The sequence below is a fragment of the Pelodiscus sinensis genome, chromosome 29 (assembly GCF_049634645.1).
Source record: "Pelodiscus sinensis isolate JC-2024 chromosome 29, ASM4963464v1, whole genome shotgun sequence".
NCBI lineage: Eukaryota > Metazoa > Chordata > Testudines > Trionychidae > Pelodiscus > Pelodiscus sinensis.
The window spans coordinates 9,450,106-9,475,374 of NC_134739.1; the positions used below are offsets into that span (position 1 = coordinate 9,450,106).

Below are 25,269 nucleotides of genomic sequence, written 5' to 3' on the forward strand. Positions count from 1 at the left end.
AAACGGAATATGGTGGCATCCTCAAGGTCACAAATTCTGATGTTGTCCCTTCCTGCCCTCTGTTAACTCTCTCTGTTCAAGAGGGACTCTGGCATGAAGCCAGAGTGACAGCATGGAGAGGCCTGTAGCCCTCCCCTCCCCTCCCCCACTCATGTTGTTCTACCATGTGTCCCTTGGCTACATTCATGTTTAATTCAGAATTAATTCACTGCCGGGCCTCCCTTGCAGTGTTCCCTGTAAGCTGCACAGCCACAGGGGAGAGAGAGATCCAAATGCCGCCTGGTTGATGAGCAAAGCACCCACTGCTAGGTTTGTGTTACTCGGGGTGGTGCACATTCGCTCATGCCTCAGTGCACCACAAAAAAATTTATTCTGCACATGGATGGGAAAAAAATCCAGGCATGGATGGAAAAGATCAGAGAGAACACTGCTCCCCAGCTATGGGGGTGGTAGGCTGCTCACTGGGACCCGCTGGGTGTGTCGATTTCACATGACCCAAACCTGCTCCGGGAGGATCCCCACCCAGGACACTGGGGCTGGGCACAGGGGGGAATCCAGGATCGGTCTCCTGAGGCAGCCCTAGGGACCCTCTCAGCAGCGCCCGGACTCTGGCCCCTGGAAGGAACCCCAGTGTGCGCAGGATGGGGTGCCCGGTGGGCAGGAGCTTCGGCCCCGGGTGCAGCCCGGTGTGGGGTGGGGGCGCTGAGATGCGACCAGGGAGCGACCCACGTGCAGCGCCCCCTCGCAGCCCCAGCTGCGTCCCCTCTGCCTTTTCTCGGGCGCGCGCGCGCGCGCTCCCCCGGGCGCCCGGCGGGGGCGCGCGCGCGCGCGCCCCTCCCCGGCTCCGACGCGAGCGGCGCCGGGCGCTCCCGGGAGAGGATGCTGCACGCAGCGGTGGAGGCTGCTCAGCTGAGCGGCTGGCCAGGTGAGAGGGGCGGGCTGGGTGCGCAAGGGGGCGGAGATGCGTGGGGCTGCTGCTGCGCCGCTGCTTGGTGCCCCCCTGCGTCCTCCCCCCACTGGAGCTGCAGCTGTGCAGAGGGCGATGCGCAGGCAAGGGCAGCGCTGGCTGGTTAATTAAACTAATGAGCACGAGGGAGAGTTCTCCTGCTGGGCAGGTGCGTGCATGGCCGGGACTTGGGAGGCGTGCGGCGGGGTGGTGCGTGCAATAGTTATTGCGGCAGCAAAAGTTGTGGTGGGGGGCGAGTCCTCTAGCGAGGCAGCCTGCGACCTGATTTCTGTAGGACAGGGGAGCAGTGAACTGGAAAAGCCTGCGATCCACGCAGCCCCTGCCTTTTTCTGAGCCCCCAGCATCCGCGCGGGCTGCAGGTCCTGTGGGGTCCACTTGAAATGCTTCCCCTCGGAGAGCCAGGGCATTAGAATCAGTGGGTCAGAGGGATGTGGGTTGGTGGTAGAGGTGACAGTAAGTGGGGTTGCCCTGGTGCACTGTTTGGACAAGAGGTTGGCTGAGCTGCAGCAAAAAGCCAGCAGGGAGCTATTGAAAGAGCTGGCATGGCCCTGGGGTGCAATAGGACAGTACCTGTACGAAATTTTAAGTTCCTTTCACCACTGGTTGGTGGTGTGGGTGCATGCCCCTTCAACATGTCACACAAGGCTCCGGGCTTTCATTTGCAGGGCCAAGAAGGTAGGGCCAGTGGCGGGAAGGGATACAGAGCTGGGAGGGTTATGCGGGACACTTCAGATTCTGCACTTTGGAACAGTTTGCTCTGACCTGATCTCTGAAAACAAGGGGACAGAGCTGGAGAAACCGGCCTGATTCTGCTTCCTTGTACGCTGGCATAAACGAGCAGCTAGAGCTAGAGTCAAAGGCTTCCAACCGAGTGCGGACAGGTGATCCGAATCGGGTCCGTCATTTGAAAGGGGCTGTCTACAAGGATGGACGCATGGGGTTGTTTTCCTGCTTTATTGTTGCTTCCTGTTTTGTCTGCATCTTGCAACTGGAAACGTCCCAGCAAACTGGAGTTTGCAGGCGTTGTGCTGCATTGGAATGCTTTCATTCTCTCCAGCTCCTTCTACTCCTACCCCCTGCAAAATTTCACTCTTATAAGGAAACTTATAAGAGTGACTCCTCGCCACTCTTATAAGGAAACACAAACTTTTGCAACCTCAGCATAGCTGAGAAAAAACTTCGTCTCCTTAAGGACCACAGCTGGGTTGCTTGGTCTTTCACGTATGTGTGTGTGAGACGCATGTGAGGGGAGCTCAAACTTCATCCCTAGTCGTTTTTCTTTTTTAAAAGTGTGAATTTGGCAGCTAAACCTGCTTTGAAGAACTTAAAATGAAACACTCTGGGTTCTTCACACCCCCTTTCTAGTTGCGCTGGGCGAGTAATTCATTTCACGAGCCAGTTATCTTTTAAAAAGGGCAGTTGGGGACGTCTGTGCAACCTGGATTTTATTGTTCCAATAATAACTCCCATGTCCTGGGTTATATTAGCCAAGTTGTAAAGCCTGCTGCAGTAAGCATGCAAAGTCATGTCATCTATGCACCCTGCAGCGGGGTGGTTGGCTGGGAAGTTGCTCCCATCCATCAAATCCGTTCAGTAATTGATTGGTTTATGTACTAAATCAAGCCTCCCCTTTCTGGCTGTCTCCACAGGGGTACTCGGCTCTTTTGCTGAGTCCTCCCAAAAGTGTTTTCTGGGAGTGATTTGAGTAACAAGCGTGGCCTTCAGCCTGTATATGATGTTTCCCATCACGAAACAAATGTGATTCTAGCATGTTAACTCCAATGATCAGCAATTACTTAATCCCTGGAGCGTGACTCCTGTCCAGAAGATTTCTGACCCTCTTGTCCTCCAATATGTGGTTCAGTTCATTTTATTACTCATTTGATAACAGCCTCGTTACTGCTGTGAATTTTCTGGGGGATTGTGCGGATGAGAGTGAGAGCTGGAAACCTTTTCCTTTTCCTGCCTAGTAAATCCTAAGTATCTTAAAAAGAAGCGATGCGTCTATGGTTTATCTTTGGCAGAACACCCGGGCAGAACTGTCAGCACTTAATGCCAAACGTATTAGAGTCGAACGGGAAAAATGAGTCCTTTCACAGAACCTGAAAGTGGAACTTGATGGAGTCTTACAGCTGATTTCTCTCTCTCTCTCTCTTGCAGAGTCAGAAATTCAAATTTGATCTCGAGTAAATCAGCTTTTAGCAAGCAAAAGGGGGTGAAGTCTTTCGTTCTGTTTTAAAGTGAGATCTGTGGGCCTAGTTTCCTGGCACGGGAGGCTGTGTTAGGGGGTTTATGGGGAGACATTTGCCCCAAGCTGAGGGTTTACACAATGCCTGTGCGCCTCTAATGACCTAAGCCTTCCAAGACATACACCTGTGCTTAATCTAGTGCACTGGGAATGCACAAAGTTAAGCATGTGAATGAGTCCTTGCAGGATTGGAACGCTTGCAACTTATGGGATGTATCAGCCATGTGCTTGGTGTCAGCACAGGGTTAATTTCACCCTAGCTACTGAGCTGAACATCTAAGTGTGCAATTTGGATAGTCTGTGTAAGCTTCCCTGTTTGCAAATGGGGCGCGCTCTCTTAAAAGAGCCCTGTGCCATTTGGAAGCTGGTGCTAGATGTAAGAGGCTTGAAACAGACAAGTCTGTGTCCTCGGTTTCCAGCTCGATCATGTGTCTCTCCACCAAATAACATCAGTAAATTGCAGGATCGTTTATGGGGTTTTTTTTATGAGTGGTTGCAGGTGCTTTCAGATGGAGCTGTCCAGGCAAATGGTGGCTTTTGGAGCATCCTGTTCTGTTTGCCTAGCACAGTTCTGTGGGATACTGAGAACAGAACGTGATGTTTACCATGGAACTCGCTGGATGATAAAATTCTAATGTCCTGCATGGAAAGCCATGGATAAGGGGAATTTTGTTTTCTGTACATAGATTTGAAATAAATTCCCTTCTGCTTTCAAATAGGAGGAAAAAATAGAGATCCTCGGGGTGATTTTTTTATTGGATAGTTAAATTACAGCGGGCTATAATTAGTAGGTGAAGAGGCACTTGCAAAAAAAAAAATGACGTAGCTGTTGTAATTGCATCCCGACGCATTGGACTAAGCTCCTTCAGCAGCTCAAGTGATGGTTTTGCATGGGCAAGGTCATCCACTCCAGATGCTTGTCAGTCGTCTACTCCAGATGCTTGCTTGACTGCTTTACAAAAAGCATGAGATCGAAAAATGTTGGCGGGGGTGTGCGTGGGGGGGGAGGTTCTTGTTTCCTTCGCCTTTCTGAGCCGTTCGTGGGTCATACTTGTCACAGGCTTTTCTGTGTGATCACAAGGGCCAGAAACAATGACATCTGAGATTCTCCCCTGCCTACATGACCCCTGGTCACCAGCCAGTCGATCGGGATCTCCTGGTCGATCTTGGAGCCTCTGACAGTGATCTTGACTGGTGTGGCCAAGAGGCTGTCAAGCGCAGCACTTCAGCGACCCCTTCCCTCACTGCTGCTCATCTCCTGCCCTTTGCCTTGGAGCTGCCCCTCCCTGGGAATCTTGCTCTGGGCAGCAAGCAGAGGAGAGGGCGCTGATGTCAGGGTGCCCTGTCTCCACAGAACGGAGGAGGGGGGAAACAACAGGGCTTGGGATGGAGGGAGTTTGGAGAGTGGTGCAGGGCCAGGGCCTTAGCCCCACACTGCCCCACCACCCAGGAGCCACCTGAGGTCAGCAGGGTCCAGCCTGAGCTAGCTCTGAACCCCTGCCCCAGTCATGAACCCCCTTCCTGCACCCTAAGCCCCTGTCCTAGCCTTAGGCCCTCTGGACCCAAACTCCCTTACCGAGCCTGAGCCTCTTCCTGCACCCCCAACCCTTGCCCCCTGGCTCAGCTCAGAGCCCTTCCCACACTCCAGATCCCCAAGACCAGAGCCTGTGCCCCAGCCTGGTGGAAGGAAGGAAGGAAGGATGGGGGAGGGAGGACAGAGTGAGCCAGGGGCGGGGCCTCGGAGAAGGGGAACAACGGGGGCGGGGGGGCGGGGACAAAGGTATTTGGGTGTGAGGTAGATCCTGGGTTGCACTTAAATTCAAAAAGTGATCTCTTGCGTCAAAGGGTTGGAGACCCCTGGGCTAAACATCGCTAGATCCAACAACACTCGTATGAAGTTAGGAGCAGAATTCCCATTCATAGTGGTGGGAGCAGCATTGGGCTTTAAAGGTTAGATGCGTTAGTGGTGCGCGCTGGCATTTATTGCCTTTTGGGGTGAATTCTCGGCTTGGTGTCCCTCCCTCCCCGCCTTGCATTTGGCACTTTCATTTGAAGCCGCATGTCTTGCGAAGCAGCTGTGTTATGCTGTGCCCTGCCTGGCTTATGAGGTTCCTTTGTTGAAATCCGCATATGACCCCTGAGCTTTGCGAGGGTGGCTTTGTTTGGTGCCTGGACGATGCAATTAAACATGGAGGGCTGGTCCTGCTTTGCCTTCTGCATGCAAACTGCCCAGTTCTATTCCTGGGGAGCAGAGCAAAGCGGGCTCTTCCCTGACCCCGGATTTTTGCAGGGCACCCGCCTTGTAAATGGACACCCAAGGCGCTTTTGCAGCGCCAAATAATAACCAGAGGCAGAAATGGCCAAGAATGTATAATCCAAGGTGGCTATTTCAGAGGGCAGATGTTGCAAAGGAGAAGGCTCTTGCGCCCACCATAGTGATCAGGGCGTGGAACGTGCTAGTGTTGCATTCCTGGGCCAGGGAGCATTTTAAAATCAAACAGACAGACTAATACAGCTGGCACAAGCCCTGTGGCTGGCCTGTCCTTTGGGAGCTCCCACAAGTCTGCTGCTACAGCCCCTTTGATCTCTGCCACAGACTTCCATTGCTTAAAGGGGCAGGCTTGCAGGTCACTTTAACTTGATGAGAGCTGCCCTTGCTAGGGATGTAAGAGAGTATCTGTGTGAATGGGTAACTGATAAGGAGGAGTTTATCAGTTACTCAAATGGCTACATGGGGTCCGGCTCTTGGGGAAGCCACATGCTGCCCCACACTACTGCCTCTGATAGAGGCAGCACCATGGGGTCTGCTATGCATGGGGAACCAGCTTAAAAGCTGACTCCCAGCATGCACCGGCTCCCGGGGAGCCGCCTACCGAGGCAGCAGCGTGGAGGAGGCAGGTGGGAGCTTAAGAACCGGAGCTGTATCAGGGGCAGCAGCATGGGGCAGCAGCTGGCTCCCTAGGAACGAGGTGGCAGGCGGGAGCCGGCGTGTGCCATGCCGGGAGCCAGCTTAACAGCTTTTGAGGCTTCTAAGCCGGCTCCCGGGGAGCTGGCTGCCACCCTGCATGTAACCGTGTAACTGCTGAAATGTTCAGCAGTTATCTGGTTAATCAATTCCCTGCATTTTAACATCCCGAGCCCTCACACAGCTGGCGTACCCGGTTGGGGATCGGCACGGGCAGGGGGATCTGCAGTAGAAGGATCCGATGGCAGGATTGGGGCCGCGGTGCCAAATCCAGCAGAGCTGAGCTGGAGCCATCTGGGTTAGGGGCTGCAGGCTTGAGCCATTGTATCCCACAAAGCCAACAGGAAACCTTTCGGATAATTGAACACCTGGTAGAACGACAGGAGAGCTGTGCTGGGCGGGTGGGGGATGGATTTATTTGTATTACCTGGTAGTGCCCTCCTGGGGCTTCCCACTTCAGGGGGTGAGAATGGGCCAAGGTGTGTGGCTTCTGCTGAGGTTCTTTCCACCCCGTGTAAGCTTGGGACTTCTTCATTTTTCCTGACCTTTCTTCCTGGAAATCATTCTCGAACCTTAGCCATCAAAGCTCTAGCCTCCAGGCCCAATGTTTAGAGAACATGACCTATGAAGCCAGGTTTCATGAACTGGGCTTGTTTAGTTTGGAAAAAAGAAGATTAAGGGGGGACATGATAGTGGTTTTCAAATATCTAAAAGGGTGTCACAAGGAGGAAGGAGAAAATTTGTTCCTCTTGGTTTCTGAGGACAGGACAAGGAGTAATGGGCTTAAAGTGCAGCAGGGGAGGTTTAGATTGGACATTAGGAAAAAATTTCTAACTGTCAGGGTGGTCAAATATTGGAATAAATTGCCAAGGGAGGTGGTGGAATCTCCCTCTCTGGAGATATTTAAGAACAGGTTAGACAGACATCTGTCAGGGATGGTGTAGACAGAGCTTGGTCCTGCCTTGAGGGCGGGGGGCTGGACTCGATGACCTCTCGAGGTCCCTTCCAGTCCTATGATTCTATGATTCTATACCTACCCTCCAGTCATTTGGTAGAGAAGATGATATAACGGATGGCTTACAAACCACAGTTAATCGTTCCACAATTTCACTTTGATTTCCTTCAGAACTCTTGGGTGAATGCCATCTGGTCCTGGTGACATACTATGATTTAGTTTATCTGTTTGTTCCCAAACCTCCTCTAATGAGACCACAAGTCCAAGACTTTCACTCATATCCTTAGCCGTGAAGACTGAAGCAAAGCAATGTGTCTAGTTTCTCCACAATGACTTTATCATCCTTGAGTGCTCCTTTGGCATCTCGATCGTCCAGGGGCCGATCATCCTGGGTTGTTTAGCAGCCTTCCTTGCTTCTGATGTACTTTTTAAAAAATTGCCATTACTTTTTGAGTTTTTGTCTCAGTCTTCCAATTCCATTTTGGGCTTCCTAATTATGTTTTTACACTTCGTTGGACAAAGTTTATGCTCCTTTTTAATTTCTTCACGAGGATTTAACTTCCACTTTTTAAATGATGCCTTTTTTCTCTTTCACTGTTTCTTTTACTTGGTGGTTAAACTACAGTGGCACTTTTTTTTTGTTCTCTTTGGAGACCGGCGGGGGCTGCCTTCAGCAGTCAATTTAGGGGTCTACATTAGACCCACTACATCAAATGCTAGAAGCTCAACCTCCGGAGGGTAGTGTAGACATGTCCCGCGTGTATTTGTGATGTCAGGAAGTAGTATAAATACTTCAGTTTAATACTACACCCCCCACTGTGCCCCCACCCAAATTTTACTTGCTAAATGGAGCTCTCCCTCATGATCCTGCCGGGTGGCCTTTCCTGCAGCCCCTCCTCCGACAGGCACCAGTCACCTATGGTTTAATAGAATAATAAAAAACAGCCTGAATAGCCGCGTCCCATTTAAATCTCTGCCGAGCTTTCCTCCTCTCCCCTCTGATCTCTGTAGTTGGTTGTGGTTTGGGGTGTTTTCTTGCTGCCTGCCAGCCCTGCAGCAGGCCATAAAAATCTCTCCTCTAGGAATTTTTCAGACGTGACCTAAGGGCAAGAGATGTTTGTGTTGCCGTGGGCTGGGCTGGCAGTCCTTTGAGACCAAAGGCCTCTGTGTAGCTAAGTACAGGCAGATGCAGAGCGGACCTCTCCTCCCCAGCATGACGAACGCACAGTTCGGTCTCTCTTGCCCTTAGCCTGTTGGCAGAGTGTAATAGTGTAGTCGATTAACCAGCAAGCAAAAGCTTATAGGTTAGTGCTATAGATTACACACCTTTCCCCCCCCCCCCCCCCCCCCACACACACACACCAGTAATTTTTAGCAGGATGGCCAGCAGCCTGTCTCAGTCCTGGCTTGCAACAGGTCTGGGATCACCCCCTGCTGTGGCTCTGTATTTAAAGTGTATTAGGATCCAGGCAGGCAGACAGCTCAGCTCAGACTACCCCCTCCCCAGACAAGGCCTGCTGCCACCCCCCGTGGCTGCCTCTTTATCAGAGGCAGTAGCACAGGGTAGCAGGCAGCTGGTCCATGTGGGGAGCTGGTTTTTAAACCGGCTTCCCCTCGCAAACCAGCTCCTGCCTGTAGGAGCGTACTGGCAATCAAAATAGGCCTGGGAAATGGGTTGAGAATGGCCCTCCCCATGACGTCACCCCTGTGTGTCCCTCAAGCCCCACCCCCCGCGTCATGTCATGCATACAGCGTGGACACGGAGCTGCTCAGAGGGAAGAGCAACGGCGTGCGGACACGATGGCCCACCGGACGACGGCCCACTGGGAAATTCCCGGTATCCCGCCGGACCAGTCCGCCCCTGCCTGCCTGGCCCCCCCATGCTGCTGCCTCTGATACAGAGGCAGCAGCACGGCGTGGCAGGGGGCTCCTTGGGAGCTGGCATGCTGGCTGCTGGCCCCGCCCCCATGGATTATGGAATAGTCAACTAACCAATAAGAATTCATGAAGTTATTTGACTATTCAATTAACCGATATTTGACCTCCCTTGTTGGAATGCTGGGCATTTGACCCACAGCTCCTGCCGTTCCCTACGATGCCAGCGGCTCTTCCCCAATACACGGCAGGCATTTTCCACAGGGCAATACGCTTGCAGATGGTGCAGAGTCCCCCTCCCTGGGATACCCAGCCACACTACACCTTATTTTTGATGCGACACCTGCTGCTGTGTGGATATAACCAGAGCTGGTCCAGGTGGCGGTGTGTGAACGCGCTCGACTGAAATGATAGTTTTGCGGCGTGATGCTGCTGCATCTTCTGTGCGCAGACGTGACCAGACGGATCTTGCAGCCAGATTCAGCTCTCCATTATGTAGATGTAATTCTGGAGTAATTGCTGGAAAGATGATGGGGTTTACTTCTTCCTGTTTATTTCCACAGTCCTGAGGTTGGATTTCAACTGAAAATGCAGGCGTTGTGTGGGTGATTTATTAAGGGTGAAACCCTGGCCCACTTGAAGTCAGCAGCAAAACCTCCACTGACTTCAATACAGCCTAGATTGCTCCCTAATTAGTTAAATGAAAGTTTTGAGAAGGGGCTCTGATTTTAAAGATTTCCTAAAGGCTCTAACGAAAGACAACAAGTAGCAATCACACAAGATGAACACACTTGCTGATGACTTATTGCCTGAAAAGGGACACTGGATCCTGTGGGTATAACTTGAAATACAGCTGCCCCATGAGAGAGATTTTAATTTCCTGGATTCTTTCCTGAGTTAACTTTTAATTTATTCTCGCAGCCCTGGAGACAGACCGACAGACGTATTATATACTTTATCAAGATTCCAATGTACTGGACGTCTGCCTTTGAATAAACAAAGCTGTAGTTTCAAATCTTTACCACTCAGGACTCAAAACCTTGACAGAGTTGGCTTTGCACTGCTTTTTACTTTGATTTGCTTTCTAATTCTGAAACATCACCCATGTCTTGGCATACAATTTGTGTGGGGTTTTTTTAAGCTAATGAAGAATCCCACCGTGTGTTTTTTCTTATTTCACAAACTAAGGATGTTAAGGACTAGTTGACTATCCAAATGCTCATTGGCTAGTCAGTCGACTTGTCCAGTGTTTCTCAATCAGTGGTACGCGTACCCTTAGGGGTACTTGAGAGAAGTCTGGGGGGTACGTCCACACAACTGAAATTTGGAGAAAACTGAATTTTTGTTTTAAGTTTTACAGTGCTTTATTATTTTCGTACTTTTTACACCCAAAAATTTCATCACCTGCCTGGCTATGATTAAGTTGTTTAAATAAATGTGTTGCAGTGGTAGAAAAATGTTTTAGTGTATCTGAAAACTGGGGGTACTTATAATTTTTTGTGTGTAAAAGGGGTACTTCATAAAAAAGAGGTTGAGAAACACTGGGCTAGTCAACTCCCACCCTTGCTGAAATACGGAAGCAGTGTTCAAAGGGGAAGCACCGTGGAGCCCGGGGTCAACTAGGGACTCCGCAGCTGATCCTAGGCTCCGTGTGGCATTTCAGCGGAACCAGGATCAGCTGGGGACTCCCCAGCTGACCCTGAGTTCTGGGGAAATGCCTCATGGAACCTGGGGTCAGCTGGGGAATCCCCAGCTGACCCCAGGCGCCATGAGGGTGCTGTGGATTTGAAATGCACAAGAGCCCCCGCTAGGGACTCTTGTACATTTCAAAACTGGCCCAGGGCAGCCTGGAGCCGGCGGCCCTTAAGCCCACTGGTTTGCAGGTGTGACGGACCGGGCCGGCTGTGTGCACAGCTGAGGGCGTCTGCTCAGGGCAAATTGCTCCAATTTGGGGCTCTCTATAGCCCCCTGACTGGAGACTTTCCCAAATAGGCCACAAACCAGTCCCACAGAGCGCTTCAGCTGCCTGCCTGGCCAGCCAGAAACCTCACGAGCAAAACCCCTCCGACATCCCAGCAATATCTGTGCCCCAGACGGCCCCGGGCCTCATACACAGGTGAGGGGTTTTAGAACCCAATCTCACCTTCCCCGAACAAGTTCTGTCCGGTTCCAAGAAACCAGCCACAGATCCCAGAACAATTTACACTCTGGATCTTACCCACAAATCACGCTGAGCCAATCCTTTAGAATCTATAACATCTAAAGGTTTATTACTACCAAAAAGAAAAGCATGAGAGTAAGGTTGTTAAAGTATCGTACATTACATGCATTGACTCTCCCAGTTCTCAATGCAGGCTTGCAGCAGAGATGTTATAGCTGCTGGCTTAAAAGTCTTTGGTGTACATCCTGTGTTAGGATGGGTCCACAGTTCTTTCCGGCTCCTTGATCCCTGCACTCTTGCCTCTGAGATGAAGAGCTGAGCTGAGCACCAAGATGGAGTTGGCCACATGGCATATTTATACCCCCTCCTGGCTTCTTCCAAGCTGGAGGGAGTCACGTGGCCAGTGGCCAGGTTTGTCTTTGGTCCAGAGGTCCATTGTTCCCTGGAGCTTTGCTCATTAGCATGTCCATGGGCAAACATTCCCAGTCCCTTGGTCTGCATCAGACAGAATCTTTCAGCATCAACACAGAGTACATATTTATAACTCCACACACAAACATTATACAATTACATGAATAGCCTATATAGAATCAGAAGAAAGTAAGCTTTCATTTGACACCTCACATGGCCCCCTTTGGATCAATTTTTGGGGCAAACACCCCCCCAGGGATGCAGCAGTGATCTGGCTGCTCCCCTTAAAATCCAGTAACGTGACAGCAGGCTATTAAGCATTGCACAGCAACGTGAAAAATTCAAAACACGCAGTCTAACGTAGAGGACCAAAGCCCACGAGGTTGTCTCTGTCAATTTAAAAATAACTTTGTGATACACAAAGGCTGTTTCTTCTTATATTGCGTCCAAAGTAGTGTTATGATGTATAGGTCGAGTAACCTCTCTCAAGAATTACATCCGTGCTCTCGAGGAAATGTGGTCTGTGGCTGTGTGGTAAGGACTCTTTTTTTTTTAATGGACACTACAACAATTTACTTGAGTCAGAAAAAAAAATCTGTATAGCGAAGGAGCCTCCAGGAGCCATGGGAGACAGGCCAAAATTATTGTCAAGCACTGGGAAATTCCTCGTTCATTTGTACCTTCAAGAAAACTTGCCTCGAGTTCTTGTGGCAGGATGTCTCAAAGGCAGAACTTGCCTCTCTGAATTTATTCGATGCTTCTGTTGCAATTTTTTCTAATGTCCTTGTGTTCGCCCCTTGTATCTGCAACCTTCAGACATGAACTTTCTCCTGGGGTAGCGGAACTGTTCAGCTAGCCCAATATCCCACTTCATGACACACTAGAAGAGACAAGTGGTCCTTCCAGGATGCTTTCCTGCTTTCTGGCACATCGGCACAGACCAGTTGTCACTGCCAGACAGGATGCTTGTGCTGCCCAACAAGAAGAAACCCAAACTCCTTTAACTCTCGTCAGTGTGCAATTAAGCAATTAAGGAGGAATTAATTTTCCAGTATCCCATGGGCCTTGCAGGCTCAGGCGGAAGGTACGTGCTCTCTGGGGTCTCTGGCTAAAAGAGAGGAAGGAAAAAGAGGAAGGATAAAAGCAAAGTAATGCATGTTGGAAAACATAATCCCAACTATACATACAAAAGATGGGAACTAAATTAGCTATTGCCACTCAAGTGCGAGATCTTGGGTCTATAAAATCTTGACTGGTGTGGAGAAAGTGAATAAGGAAACGTTATTTAGTTGTTTTCATAATGTAAGAACTAGGGATCACCAAATGAAATTAATAGGCTGGACATTTAAAACAAACAAAAGGAAGTATTTCTTCACATAATGCACAGTCAACCTGTGGAACTCCTTGCCAGAGGGGGTTGTGAAGATCAACACTTTAACAGCGTTCAAAAAGAGCTAGATAAATTCATGGAGGTTAGGTCTGTAAATAGCTATTAGCCAGGATGCACAGGAATGGTGTCCCTAGCCTCTGGTTCAGAGGCTGGGGATGGGTGAGAGGGGATGGATCTCTTGATGACTATCCGTTCTGCACTCCCTCTGGGGCACCTGGCATTGGCCACTGTCGGAAGACAGGAGACTGGCCTACATGGACCTTTGGTCTGACCCGGGATGGCCGTTCTTATGTTCAGTCATTAGGCCTCTATCCTGGGGTGTAGGGAACTTTCCTTCAGATTCCCCATGACTTTGGGCAAGTCTCTGTGTGCCTCAGTTTCCCATCTGCATCACAGCACTGCCCTGGTGGTGAGGAGGAAGACAGTACTGGTTTGGAGGTGCTCAGATTTTACAGTAACAGGGCAGAGGGCTGTTGTGTAGCTCGGCGCGGCTGGGGGTTGCCTGTTGCCAGTGTTATACATAATAGTAAATTGAATTCAATTGGGTGAGTTGCGGCCACTAGCAGTCTGGAAAGCATCTCAGCTCTTTGCGCAACAGAGGTGAGGGAGTGGGTCCCAAAAACTCTTGTAAAAACAAAGTTAAAACTCAGCAGCACTGCCCAAGCCGGAGGGAGGGTGTCACAAACCAGGGGCATCTCTGGGACAGGCAAGGAACAAGGGGCAGTTTCCTAAACTGGAGCTCCGCCTGGAACTTTAAAGTGCGTTGGAAAAAAGTTGCTCTTGTTTGAAAAACAAATGTTTCCCAAGCCTCGATTTTCCTGCCCTATATTATGGGAACGCTCTTAAAATGTGTTGATAAAAAAATCACTGGGAAATTGCAAGGGAAATTTTTCTAGGTTAAGTTTTAATGTTATTCTATCCCCCGCATCTATCTCAGTGCTGAGAGCTGCTGCTGTTTTGGTATGAATGTATAAAAAGGCTGACGCAGTCCTGTGAAGGCAAAAGTGTATATGCGATTTCCTGTAGAAAACCAGCTGGGGTTTTTTGCCACTGGGTCTTGGTGAAATTAAACCAAGCTAGTTCTTGCTCATTTGGGCTCCAGAGTCAGTCTTTAATTTTGTACTTCACAAGACATGGCATTTGGGTCTGCAGTGTTTTAGAATCCTAGAATTCTAGAACTGGAAGGGACCTCCAGAGGTCATCAAGTCCAGTCCCCTGCCCTCATGGCAGGACCAAGCACCGTCTAGATCACCCCTGTTAGATGTCTGTCCCACCTGCTCTTCAATATCTCCAGTGATGGTGATTCCACAACCTCCCTAGGCAATTTATTCCAGTGTTTAATCACCCTGGGTATGTCTACACTACCCCGCTAGTTCGAACTAGCGGGGTAATGTAGGCATACCGCACTTGCAAATGAAGCTCGGGATTTGAATTTCCCGGGCTTCATTTGCATAAGCGGGGAGCCGCCATTTTTAAAACCCCGCTGGCTTCCTAGTTCGAACTACCGTTACTCCTCGTGAAATTCAAATCCCGGGCTTCATTTGCAAGTGCGGTATGCCTACATTACCCTCCTAGTTCGAACTAGGAGGGTAGTGTAGACATACCCCCTGACAGTTAGGAAGTTTTTCCTAATGTCCAACCTAAATCTGCCTTGCTGCAATTTAAGCCTCTTGCTTCTTGTCCTATCATCAAAGGCCAAGGGGAACAATTTTCCCCCCACCTCCTTGTAACACCCTTTTAGGTACTTGAAAGCTGCTATCATGTCCCTCCTCAGTCTTCTCCTTCAGGGTTGCCAGATGGCTTCAACAAACCTATCAGACGCACTTGACATGACATCACAATCTACATTACATCTTACTTTGAAAATACCGCACATTTCTATTTTCTCAGTTTGTTTCCCGAACAGAAAGCTCAAATACTACACTGTTCAGTTCAAAACCAGACACCTGGCAACCCTGTTCTCTTTTCCAAACTAAACAAGCCCAGTTCTTTCAGTCTTCCCTCCTAGGTCATGTTTTCTGGACTTTTCATCATTTTGTTGCTATTCTCTGGACCCTCTCCAATTTCTCCACATTTTCTTGAAATGTGGTGCCCAACTAAGGTCTAATCAGTGCAGAGTAAAGCGGAAAAATGGCTTCTTCTGTCTTGCTCATAACACTCCTGTTAATGCATCCCAGAATCATATTTGCTATTTTTGCAACAGTGTCACACTGCTGGCTCATATTTAGCTTGTGGTCCACTCTGACCCCTAGGTCTCTTTCTGCCATACTTCTTCCTAGACAGCCACTACCCACTTTGTATGTGTGAAACTGATTGTTCCTTCCTAAGTGGAGCACTTTGCATTTGTCCTTATTAAACTTCATCCTATTTACCTCAGACCTATTTACCGTGTGTTGTATTCACAAGGAGCGGCAGAGGGGTGGGAAAGCCAGTTAGGGAGGGCAAAAAGACATAGGTACTTTTTTGTTTTACGAGTCTTAATTTGCTGAGCCAGCTGACTGCTGCGTTTTCCTTCCGTGGCCGGCAGTTTATTAATGACAGTCAGGACAAGCCATTCCCAACGATTTGGGGAGCTTCAGTTTTTAGGTTCCCCATCTTCAAGGGGTCTGGATTTCAAGGGTGGGTGCTCAGCACCTTCTGGAAAAGCCCCCGAAAATTGCTAATCACTTTTGGAAACTCTCAACTTCCACTCCTCTATCAGAAGTTGGGGATGGAAAACAGGCAGCTCCCTGTACGGTGCTGCTGGTGGCTGGTGCCCAGATGGCATTTGCTGTGTCAGCTCTTAGGAGTAGGAATGTAAAATTTCAATTAATCAATAAGGGTGTGTCGACTAGCCAATAAGTAGGGTTGCCAGATGGTTTAACCAAAAATATAGAACAACCCTGCCCCCTCCCACGCCCCCCAAAAAAACCACCGGGGAAAAAATTCTGTTGAGGGAAAAAAAAAGGGGGGGGGGAGACCAAAGTTGTTGAGAGAAAAAAAAAGACCTATGGCTTTAAATACCCCGTGCGCCTCATTCCCCCACCCTTGCCAGACGCGGCAGGGGAAAATTGTCCCCACCGGGCTTCCATCCGAGGGAAATAGGAAATACTGGACATTTTCTGTGTGTTTTTTTTTTACCGGACAGGGGACACAAATACCAAATTGTCTAGGTGAATATCGGACACCTGGCAACCCTACTGATAAGCATTTGCTTATTGGATAGTCGACTAGTCGTTCACCTTCCTATTTAGGAGCAGAGCAGGGTTGAAACTGGCCGGTGTTGCGATGGGAGATCAAGGAAAACCCGTTGTTGGTGCATGGAGAGGTGTTGGGGTTTGAGTAGGGGACATCCTGGGTGCTGAACAGAATGTGGCACCCAGTCTTAGGGGATACTTTATTGTAAAGGTGCTGCCTGTAATGCGAACCTTGACATCTGAGAACACTCAGGCTATGTCTACACTACGAGAAAAGGTTGAATGTATTAAGGCTGTTTTGGTTTTTTTTAGCGCCCGATTTTGTAAAGTCGGAGGTGTGTGTCCCCACTGTGCACAAGAATTCGACGCAGTCCCCAGGAAGTTGGCTACCGTCGACGTTGAGAGCAATGCACTGTGGGTAGCTCTCCCACAGTTCCTGCACCCCTTTGCGTTCTGGGTTGTGCTCCCCGTGCATCCTGGGACCAAAACTATGCAGCGGGTGGTTCTGGGTACATTTTGTCAGGGTCCCAAAATGCACTCGTCTCCTCCCTCCCCTCTGTCTGGCCGCCATGCCGGACCCCCTCTCCCCAGCATGGCCCAGCAGGAAGGGAAGGGAGGGTGAAGAGGTGAGCACCTAGGTTAGATGGGGAGAAGACCAGGAACATTGAACCCTGCTGGCAGGTCCCGCAAGGGGCAGTAAGCGATCACTCAGCTTCATCGCGTGCCGAGGTGAAAAGCAGCAGCAGAGAAACGGCGTTCGCACTGTCCCTGTGCTAAGAGACTCAAGCCCCTTCCCCTCTAGCTGCAGCCGATCAGCTTTTGGGATCCGCTGTGTTTTAGAGCAGTGGTGTTCCAGCCACGGATCGGGACCCAGTCCTGGGTGGCATAATGCACCTGGTGACTAGGGGGGTGGTAACGTAGGTCTCTTGACTGTCCTGGCATTGTAGATCACCACGTGGCCAGCAGCTGGTCTGTCTCCTAGGCCAGGGAGCCGCGGGGCTCCATGTGCTGACCCCACCCTGAGCACTGGCTCCACACTTCCATTGGCCAATTTCTGGCCAATGGGAGAAGGAAGGGTCTGCCTGTGGGGCACAGCAGTGTGCGGAGCTGTTTGTGTGCTTCCTCCTTGGGGCTAGGCCTGCTGCTGCCTGGGTCAGAGGTGCCAGGAGAAGCAGGAAGCCGCCTTAGCACCCCCGCTGCACCGGTGGGTGTAAGCCCGTGCCCAACCATGAGCACCAATGCCCTGCCGCTGCCTTGAACCTGGCACCCCCTCCTGACCCTCATTCCTGGCCCCCCACTCTAGTCAAAAGATATAATTATGCTGGGTCACGGGTGTCAACAATTTTCTTCAGCTGGGTCACCGGATAAGGAGTTGGACAGCCCTGGCTTTAGAGGACGCTGCTGCTTCATTCTAGGCGTGCGATGAAACCAGCAGAATTCCTACAGGGGTGATCCAGGACGCAGCCTCTTCCTCCCAGGCAGCATTAAGCGGCAGCCTCTGGAGTACTTTACAGCCGTCCTTGGCAGGGGGCTATGGCTTGTTTTCTGAGCGTTGTGCAGCGGGGGTCCCGACGTGCCATTTCTCTCTGACTGTGCCGGATTGTTGGCCCTGTGCTCCAAAGTCACTGAGACAACCCCGGGCCCATGGCCTCCAGTACCACCGCGGGATTCCTTGTCCATCTTCCATTCACACCCGCAGCCAGCCTGACCTCCCAAGATGCGGCCGGATCCTGGCCCAAAGTGCCCTGGCTGGAGACCGTGAAATGCGTATGAAATGACAGTGGTTAGGTTGCTGTAATTGCATGCTCTCTGCAGGCCTGAGAAACATGCACGTCGTCTCGGGAGGGGCTACGCGACTGATTGAAAATTCTGGGTGTGAACCTGTCTCAGTGGCTCCCAGCACATCACTTCCTGGGGATTTTTGAGCCTGTGAGTAATTATTGGCACCTGACATTGCAGAGAGCTCTGGTATGTTGTTCGCTGGATGACTTAGCTTCTGGAATTCGCTGCGAGTGCAGGCTGTAATTCGCGGGTGTGGGTCTGAAACGAGAATTCATTGCCTATTAGCAAGAGAAATAATTAAAAGCGAAGTATCACTCTTAAATACATCACCGTGAGCATTCTCCACTCTCCTCGCTTAGTCAGCAAGTCAGGTAAAGGCTGTAGGCTGGAAGGTGGGTGCGGAGGAGGAAGGAATGGTACCATAGCTATTAGAGACATAAAAAACCCTATTTCCCTGCCATTGCAGCAGTGTTCCCTGTAAGCTGTGTGCTTGGGCAGCCTAGCAGAATCTCTCCTGGGTGCTGATAAGCAGAGCACCCACAGCAGGCACCATGTGTTCCTATAGGTGGTGCACATCTCCACATGCCTCAGTGTACGCAATAAAATTTATTCCACGCATATGGCAAAAAAAGGAAGGGAACGTTGCAGGGCAGAATGCATTTGCTCAGTAGTATGGTGCATCTGGTTTCCAGAGCTGATAGGATGATCTTGACTGGAATGTGAGTTCAATTCCTGCCTGTGCCACAGACTGTCTGCGTGACCTTGGGCAAGTTGCTTCATTTCTTGGTGCTTTCATTTTCCCCGCCTTTGCCTGTCTTGACTGTGAGCTCTGTGGGCTGAGATACTGTCACACTGCACTACTGAAAGATACAGAGTTCACAGCTGTGAAGGCCAGAAGAGGTTACCACAATGAGCTTGTTTGACCTGCAGCCTTGCAGGTGTGAGGCAGCAGACGTATGGGGTGGCTTGTAGAAAGCCATCCAGGTGTGATTTAAAGACTTCATATGCTGGAGAATCTGCGGGGCCCTGGGGCAGCCAACCCAATAGTAGAAACTCTTGTTTTAACACGTTCCTTCTTTCTAGCTTCAGCATGCCTGGATCTCGGTAAATGTGCCCCTCTAAATTTTGCATCAGTATGTGGAATAAATTTTGTTATGTGCACCAACGGATGTGCACCACCAGTAGAAACACATGCTGCCAGCTCTGGGTGCTCTGCCAGTCATCTGGGTAGTAGCTGAATCTCTCCTGGGCTCAGCTTACAGGGAACACTGATCTTGGTCTGCCTTTTTCTGCTAGAGTAAAGAGCTCGCTGCCATCCGAAATCTCTTCCCCAGCAAGGTACGTGCACGTCAGGCTCAAGTCACCTCTGGTCCAAGGGAAGGCTAAGCAAACAGGCTGATCCGTTCAAACTGCTAGTTACACACCAGACCTAGGTTTGTTCCTGTAGCTCTTTTCTGAACCCTTTTTAATTTGTCAATGTCCTTTGTGAATTCCAGGGAGCCTTGGGCACTGTATCCAGTTATGACCTGGCTAGTGCTGTATACAGGGCTGACGTCAGCCAATGGGTGTTTTTGCTCTTTTTGCTGCAGCATGGCAGTAGAATCATAGAATACTAGGACTGGAAGGGACCTTGAGGGGTCATCGAGTCCAGTCCCCTGCCCTTATGGCAGGACCAACTACTGTCTAGATCATCCCTGACAGACATTTATCTAACCTACTCTTAAATATTTCCAGAGATGGAGAGTCCACAACCTCCCTGGGCAATTTATTCCAGTGTCTGACTACCCTGACAGTTAGGAACTTTTTCCTAATGTCCAACCTAAACCTCCCTTGCTGCAGTTTAAGCCCATTGCTTCTTGTTCTATCCTCAGAGGCCAAGATGAACAAGTTTTCTCCCTCCTCCTTATAACACCATTTAGATACCTGAAAACCGCTATCATGTCCCCTCTCAATCTTCTCTTTTCCAAACTAAACAAACCAAATTCTTTCAGCCTTCCCTCATAGGTCATGTTCTCTAGACCTTTAATCATTCTTGTTGCTCTTCTCTGGACCCTCTCCAATTTCTCCACATCTTTCTTGGAATGCGGTGCCCAGAACGGGACACAATACTCCAACTGAGGCCTAATCAGCGCAGAGTAGAAGAGAAGAATGACTTTCGTGTCTTGCTCACCACACACCTGTGGATGCATCTTGCTCACCACACACCTGTGGATGCAATTAGGTTTGCTTTTTTTTGCAACAGCATCACACTGTTGACTCCTATTCAGCTTGTGGTCCACTATAACCCCTTTCTGCCGTACTCCTTCCTAGACAGTCACTTCCCCTTCTGTATGAGTGAAACTGATTGTTCCTTCCTAAATGGAGCACTTTGCATTTGTCTTTCTTAGAAGTGCATGTTCAGGTGGGTTACCTGCCGCCACTCTCCCGATTCCTCCGCAGTGTCCCTGCATCCCAGTACATTTTGCATGTGTGGTCTCCCGTGTTCGTTCCTAGATGGACCGGCCTTGCATTGGCTCTGCAGCGGCCCCATTGCGTTTTATGATTCCGCCAATTGTTACGTGCTCTGCACGTTTTTCCAGTGGCGATTCCGCATTGTCTCCCAAGATATTGAATTGCTTTGGGCCAAGAACAGATCCCTGAGGGACGAGGATTCCCCATGTACAGTGACTCTGTGAGATCTGCCAGTTCGCCATTGTATACCCATGTATTATAATAGCTACTTTTTTATGCAGTGCATTTCATGAGGAGATCAGTGTTATCCTCATTTTATAGCATGGGAAACTGAGGTACAGAAGGGTAAAGGGGCATGGTCATCGGGTAGCTATACCCTGGTATTGGAGTCCTAAATCTACTGTGCTTCCCACTAGGCCACGCTGCCAATGTAGCGTCTCCATCCCTAGAGGTGTTTAAGTCTCAGCTTGACAAAGCCCTGGCCGGGTTGATTAGTTGGGATTGGTCCTGCCTAGAGCAGGGGGCTGGACTTGATGACCATCTGAGGTCTCTTCCAGCTCTATGGTTCTATGATTCTATGACGTAGGGTTCTGCATGGTTGGTATCATGCAAGAATAAGTCGAGCTCCTTCCAGAAGGGAGGTTCCAAAGAGGCTGGAGACAGGCTGTTCTCAGTAGTGACAGATGCAGAACAAGGAGCAATGGGCTCAAGTTGCGGTGGGAGAGGTCCAGGTTGGATGTTAGGAAAAACTATTTCACTTAGAGAGTGGTGAAGCACTGGAATGGGTTCCCTAGGGAAGTAGTGGAGTCTCCATCCCTAGAGGTGTTTATGTCTCGGCTTGACAAAGCCCTGGCCGGGTTGATTTAGTTGGGGTTGGTCCTGCCTAGGGCAGGGGGCTGGACTTGATGACCTTCTGAGGTCTCTTCCAGCTCCATGGTTCTATGATTTTACGACCTTGTGTCAATTCAGTGCCCTTCATCAGCCAATCTTGTGATCTTAAATCCCCGCCCAAAATAGACATTCCAGTGGAGGGGTATTTATTCCCCCAGGGTCTGTTTTGTGCTTGTTCTCCCTGCTGAGCCTACCAGGAAAGATACTCTTGGGATGTGATTCTGTCTTGTATGTGCTTGGAAATAGACCAGACCTCAGCCTCTCCTTCGTTTGCAGCCACCCCCAAGAAGCTATGGGCGGGGAACCAATCATGTAGCTGTGTAGTCTATTCTCTGCCCACAGAAGCCAAGTGCCTTTTAACAGGCCATTTATTTATTTGGAAAGGGAAAAACGGCTTTGGTGTGAGGCTGGATTTGCTTGGGCTGTCTGACTCCAATCCTCCTTTTGAAGTAGCAACGCTTCTTCCCATTAGCATTTGTCATCTGTTCCCCAGGCTGCCTGCACCCCGCGTCTCATCTCTCCAAGAAACACAGCGCTGCCCCCGCGCGCGCCGCACCCACGCTGTTTGTTTTGGGCAGGAGAGCAGCTACTTTGCATGTGTTTGAACGGCTGGAAGCCTTCCCCGCACAGAAGATTTACTGTTTGTTACGGAGCTGCAGTTCCTTTTGATGGGACTCTGAACGGCGCAAAAATAAATAAATAAACCCCCAGCCAGAACTCGCCTTCCGCAGCCTGTTGCTTACACAGTGCATGCCAGGAATGAGTGCATACAGTCGTGACCTCTTCAGTCCTTTTGAATACGTGGTCCTGTGTAGCCAGGGCTCAGGAATTCACACTCTGAAGCTGGCTTCCTGGACTCATTCATAACTTGCCATCTTATTGCCATATTAAGAAATACTGTTGCCTCTTTGGGGACTGGTAGCAGGTTTCAGGGTCTTGCTGGTTGATTTCCCATTAGAGGAGAAATTAGCGAGGTGAAGCCCTGGTACCTGTTAGTGTAACTCATGCTAGTCCTGGCACAGCGGTGGTCACAAACAGCATGCAAGCAATCCCTTCTTTCAGGGCCCTTAGTCCAAAACACCTACACCCAGTTTCCAGGGAGCAAGAATTGACTCTGCCTAGAGAGTTTAAGGGAGAGAGTCAACTCTCCTACTGTTTTCCTTCCAACAAGATCTTCAACACAGAGCTAAGAATGATGCTACATTTCTTCAAAGACTGCCCACGGCTCATACAGTAAGAAAAGAACATGTAAGATTATGTAACTGCATCACCTTAGTAACACCTGCCGTGACAAAACTGTTCCCCCTTTCAGCCCAAGCAGTTAGCTGGAGTGCAGGCCTGTGAGTGTCCTCACTGGGGGTACAAGTTGGTGATCATCACAGTCAGATCTTTCTTCGGTGCAGTGTTGTTTGTTGACAAAGAACGTCCAAGGCAGGACCAATCCCACTTGCTTTTTGCTGCTCTGTCAGGCTGGGTCTCCCACTCGGTCTGTTCTTGAGAGGTTGCTCGTGCTATGCACACCCATGCACCCACCCAAATGCTGCTCAGCCCAAGCTCCCGAGTGGGGTGGCATCCCCTGTTGTCTCAGGCGGGGGCTTACGTTTGCAGCCAAGGTTATTGATGGCTGAGGTTAAACCATCAGCGGGGTTTTAGCTCAGTCCAGTGCAAGGTTTCACTCGGCTCGTACCAATACTTTACCCTTTGGAAAGAGATTTCCATCATACAAACCTCAATGAACGTGTGTGATGGGGGGAAGAGGGGTTGGGAACTTGGGAGGAGCTTGGATGAGTTAGGTACCTAATTCCCATGGTCTTTCAGTGGGATTTAAGCACTTACATCTTTCAGGCTCCTTTGACAATCCCAACTGAGGTCAGTAAGTGTAAATAGCAGGAGTCAGGGTTGGGGAGTGTGAGTGGGGGCTTGGGGCAGCTGGGGGGGGGGGAGTAGAAAGTGTGGGAGTGCAGGAGTCAGGGTTAAGAAGTCAGGAGGGGCTCAGGGTGAGGGTTTGGGGGTGCAACGGTCAGGATTGGGGGTGTTAGGAGGGGCTCAGCGAGAGTGGGAGTGCAGGAGTCAGGATTGGGGGTATGAGGTGGGACTCAGGGCAGGCAGCTAGGGGTTTGTGGGTGCAGGAGTGGATTGGGGGTGTGAGTAGTGACTTGGGGCAGGGAGCTGGGGGGGTTAGGGCAGGGGGTGGAGTATGTGTGTGTAGTGGAGCTTGGGGTGGAAAGGTGCTTTTTAGGGAGGGCAGAGGGGCTCAAAGCCCCCCACCCCCCAAGATTGGTCTGGGGACGCTGCTTGCTGTTCCCTTTTGTCAGTGTGGGGAGCGAGAGGAAAGCTCACAGTGTGAGTGACTCGTCCCTCTGCTCCTGTCCTCCCCAGCCTGGGGGGGGGGGGGGGGGGCATGCAGGCAGGCTGTGCTCTCCTCCTGCTCCCAGAGGGCGGCGAAGGGGAACAGCAAGCAGCATCCTGCTACGAATCGGGGGGCTGGAGCAGTCCTGGACCAATGGAGGCGCCCCCCCAGCCAGCCCGTTAACCTGCCTGGCTGCCTGCAGAGAGTCCCGGGAGCTCAGCTGGAAGTGCACCCGGCCACCTCCTGCAGCCGAGCGCCCCAGCCGGCCGTCTCCTCCTTGCCAGAGCGGGGTGCCGCACCTGCCTTAGCCCCCGGCTGAGGTCTGACAGTGTGCTCCCCGCTATACAAACCTGGAGCGAGATCCCATCCCTGCAGCAGGACCCTGGTGCCACGGTCCTTTCTCGAGCAGAGCTCCCCCTGACTTCAGCAAAAGTCTGGCCGGAGCTGGGTAGTGGACGGGGGTGTCAGGATTTTAGCACGTGGGGAGCTAGTGGGGCTGGACTTTGTCTTGTTCGGCAGCACGGCGCAGGCTGTGAAAACACGGCACGTCTCCATGGCCAGTGGGAAGCGGGGTTGTGCTTGCAACTGGAACTCATTCCTGGGTGTTTTATACTTACTCTGGGCTGGATTGCCTAGCATGCTGGGCATTGACCCAGCTTAGCTGCACTCCCGTTACATCAGTAGGAGCAGAGCGCGTCTCTGCGAACGAACTCACCTGGTCTGCGTGTGTCGGGGGAGAGGGAGGAAAAAAGTGCAGGGGCATTTGCCAGTGTTCTCCCAGGAGAGATTCAGGTGCCACCCAGCTGATTAGCAGAGTGGCCACGGACACCCAAAGCTGGTAGCATGTATTTTCAATTGGGTGGTGCACATATGCACTTGCCTTGGTGCACGTCACAAAATTTATTCCACACACACGTAAAAAAAAATAGCGGGAACACTGGTGCCTTTCTGCTTGCAAGAAATCATAACCCACTGGCAGAGTTTATTAAACACTTGTAAAGTTAAGGCCAGCACTTAGTTTCTGGCAGTGTTGGCTCTCAACCTGGTGCGAAGAGGGACTGGCTCTTAGAGAGACCGTGTGAATATGTGTGTGTTTGTGTGTGCATGTGTGTGCACACATACACACACATATGCGCATTCCAATCATTAGCTCTGTTTTAGTCCAGTCTTCCCTTCGTTCACAGCTGCTCCTAAATGCAGGCTGTATGTGTGCAAAATGTATTGTGAGTAAGGTGCATTCTCTTCCATCCTCCCGCCCTTCGTGGGCTCTTCCATCTCCTGCCTTTTGTTGTCAGTGTGGACCAGTGCTCCCTGTAAGCGGGGCACCCAGACAGACGCTCAGGAGAGATTCTGATTAGCAGAGCACCCACAGCTAGGTTGTGTGTTCCTACTGGTGGTGCACATTCGCTTATGCCTCAGTGCACATAAAATTATTCCTCACATGGATGGAAAAAGATCTGCCCCGGGATGGAACAGATTAGAGGGAACATTGGTCAGAACACCCCCTCTTTCCCAGCACAGCGGTTTAGTTACGGCTCTGGAGGCGAGACTCTTGTGTCGGGATAAACCAGGGCTCTGAGGTAGAGCTTCAAGGCAGACGGAAAGCTGTGACCGAGAGCGAGCGCAGGCGGAGCGGAAAGAAACTTA

General features: G+C 50.6%; 1 protein-coding gene across 2 annotated transcripts in view; it reads left to right on the top strand.

Moving 5' to 3' along the window:
- The first annotated feature begins 833 nt into the window (after window positions 1-833).
- Window positions 834-25,269, top strand: part of LOC102463920 (zinc finger protein 385C) — a 222,628-nt gene continuing 198,192 nt past the window's right edge. The window contains exon 1 of one of the 2 annotated variants that reach the window (XM_075911606.1): window positions 834-925. In XM_075911606.1, coding sequence (XP_075767721.1) covers window positions 880-925 — 46 coding nt within the window. In that variant the 5' untranslated portion in view covers window positions 834-879. Of the gene's footprint in view, window positions 926-973; window positions 1,116-25,269 lie in introns of those variants that run through there. The other variant, XM_006130935.4, reaches the window with a different exon arrangement.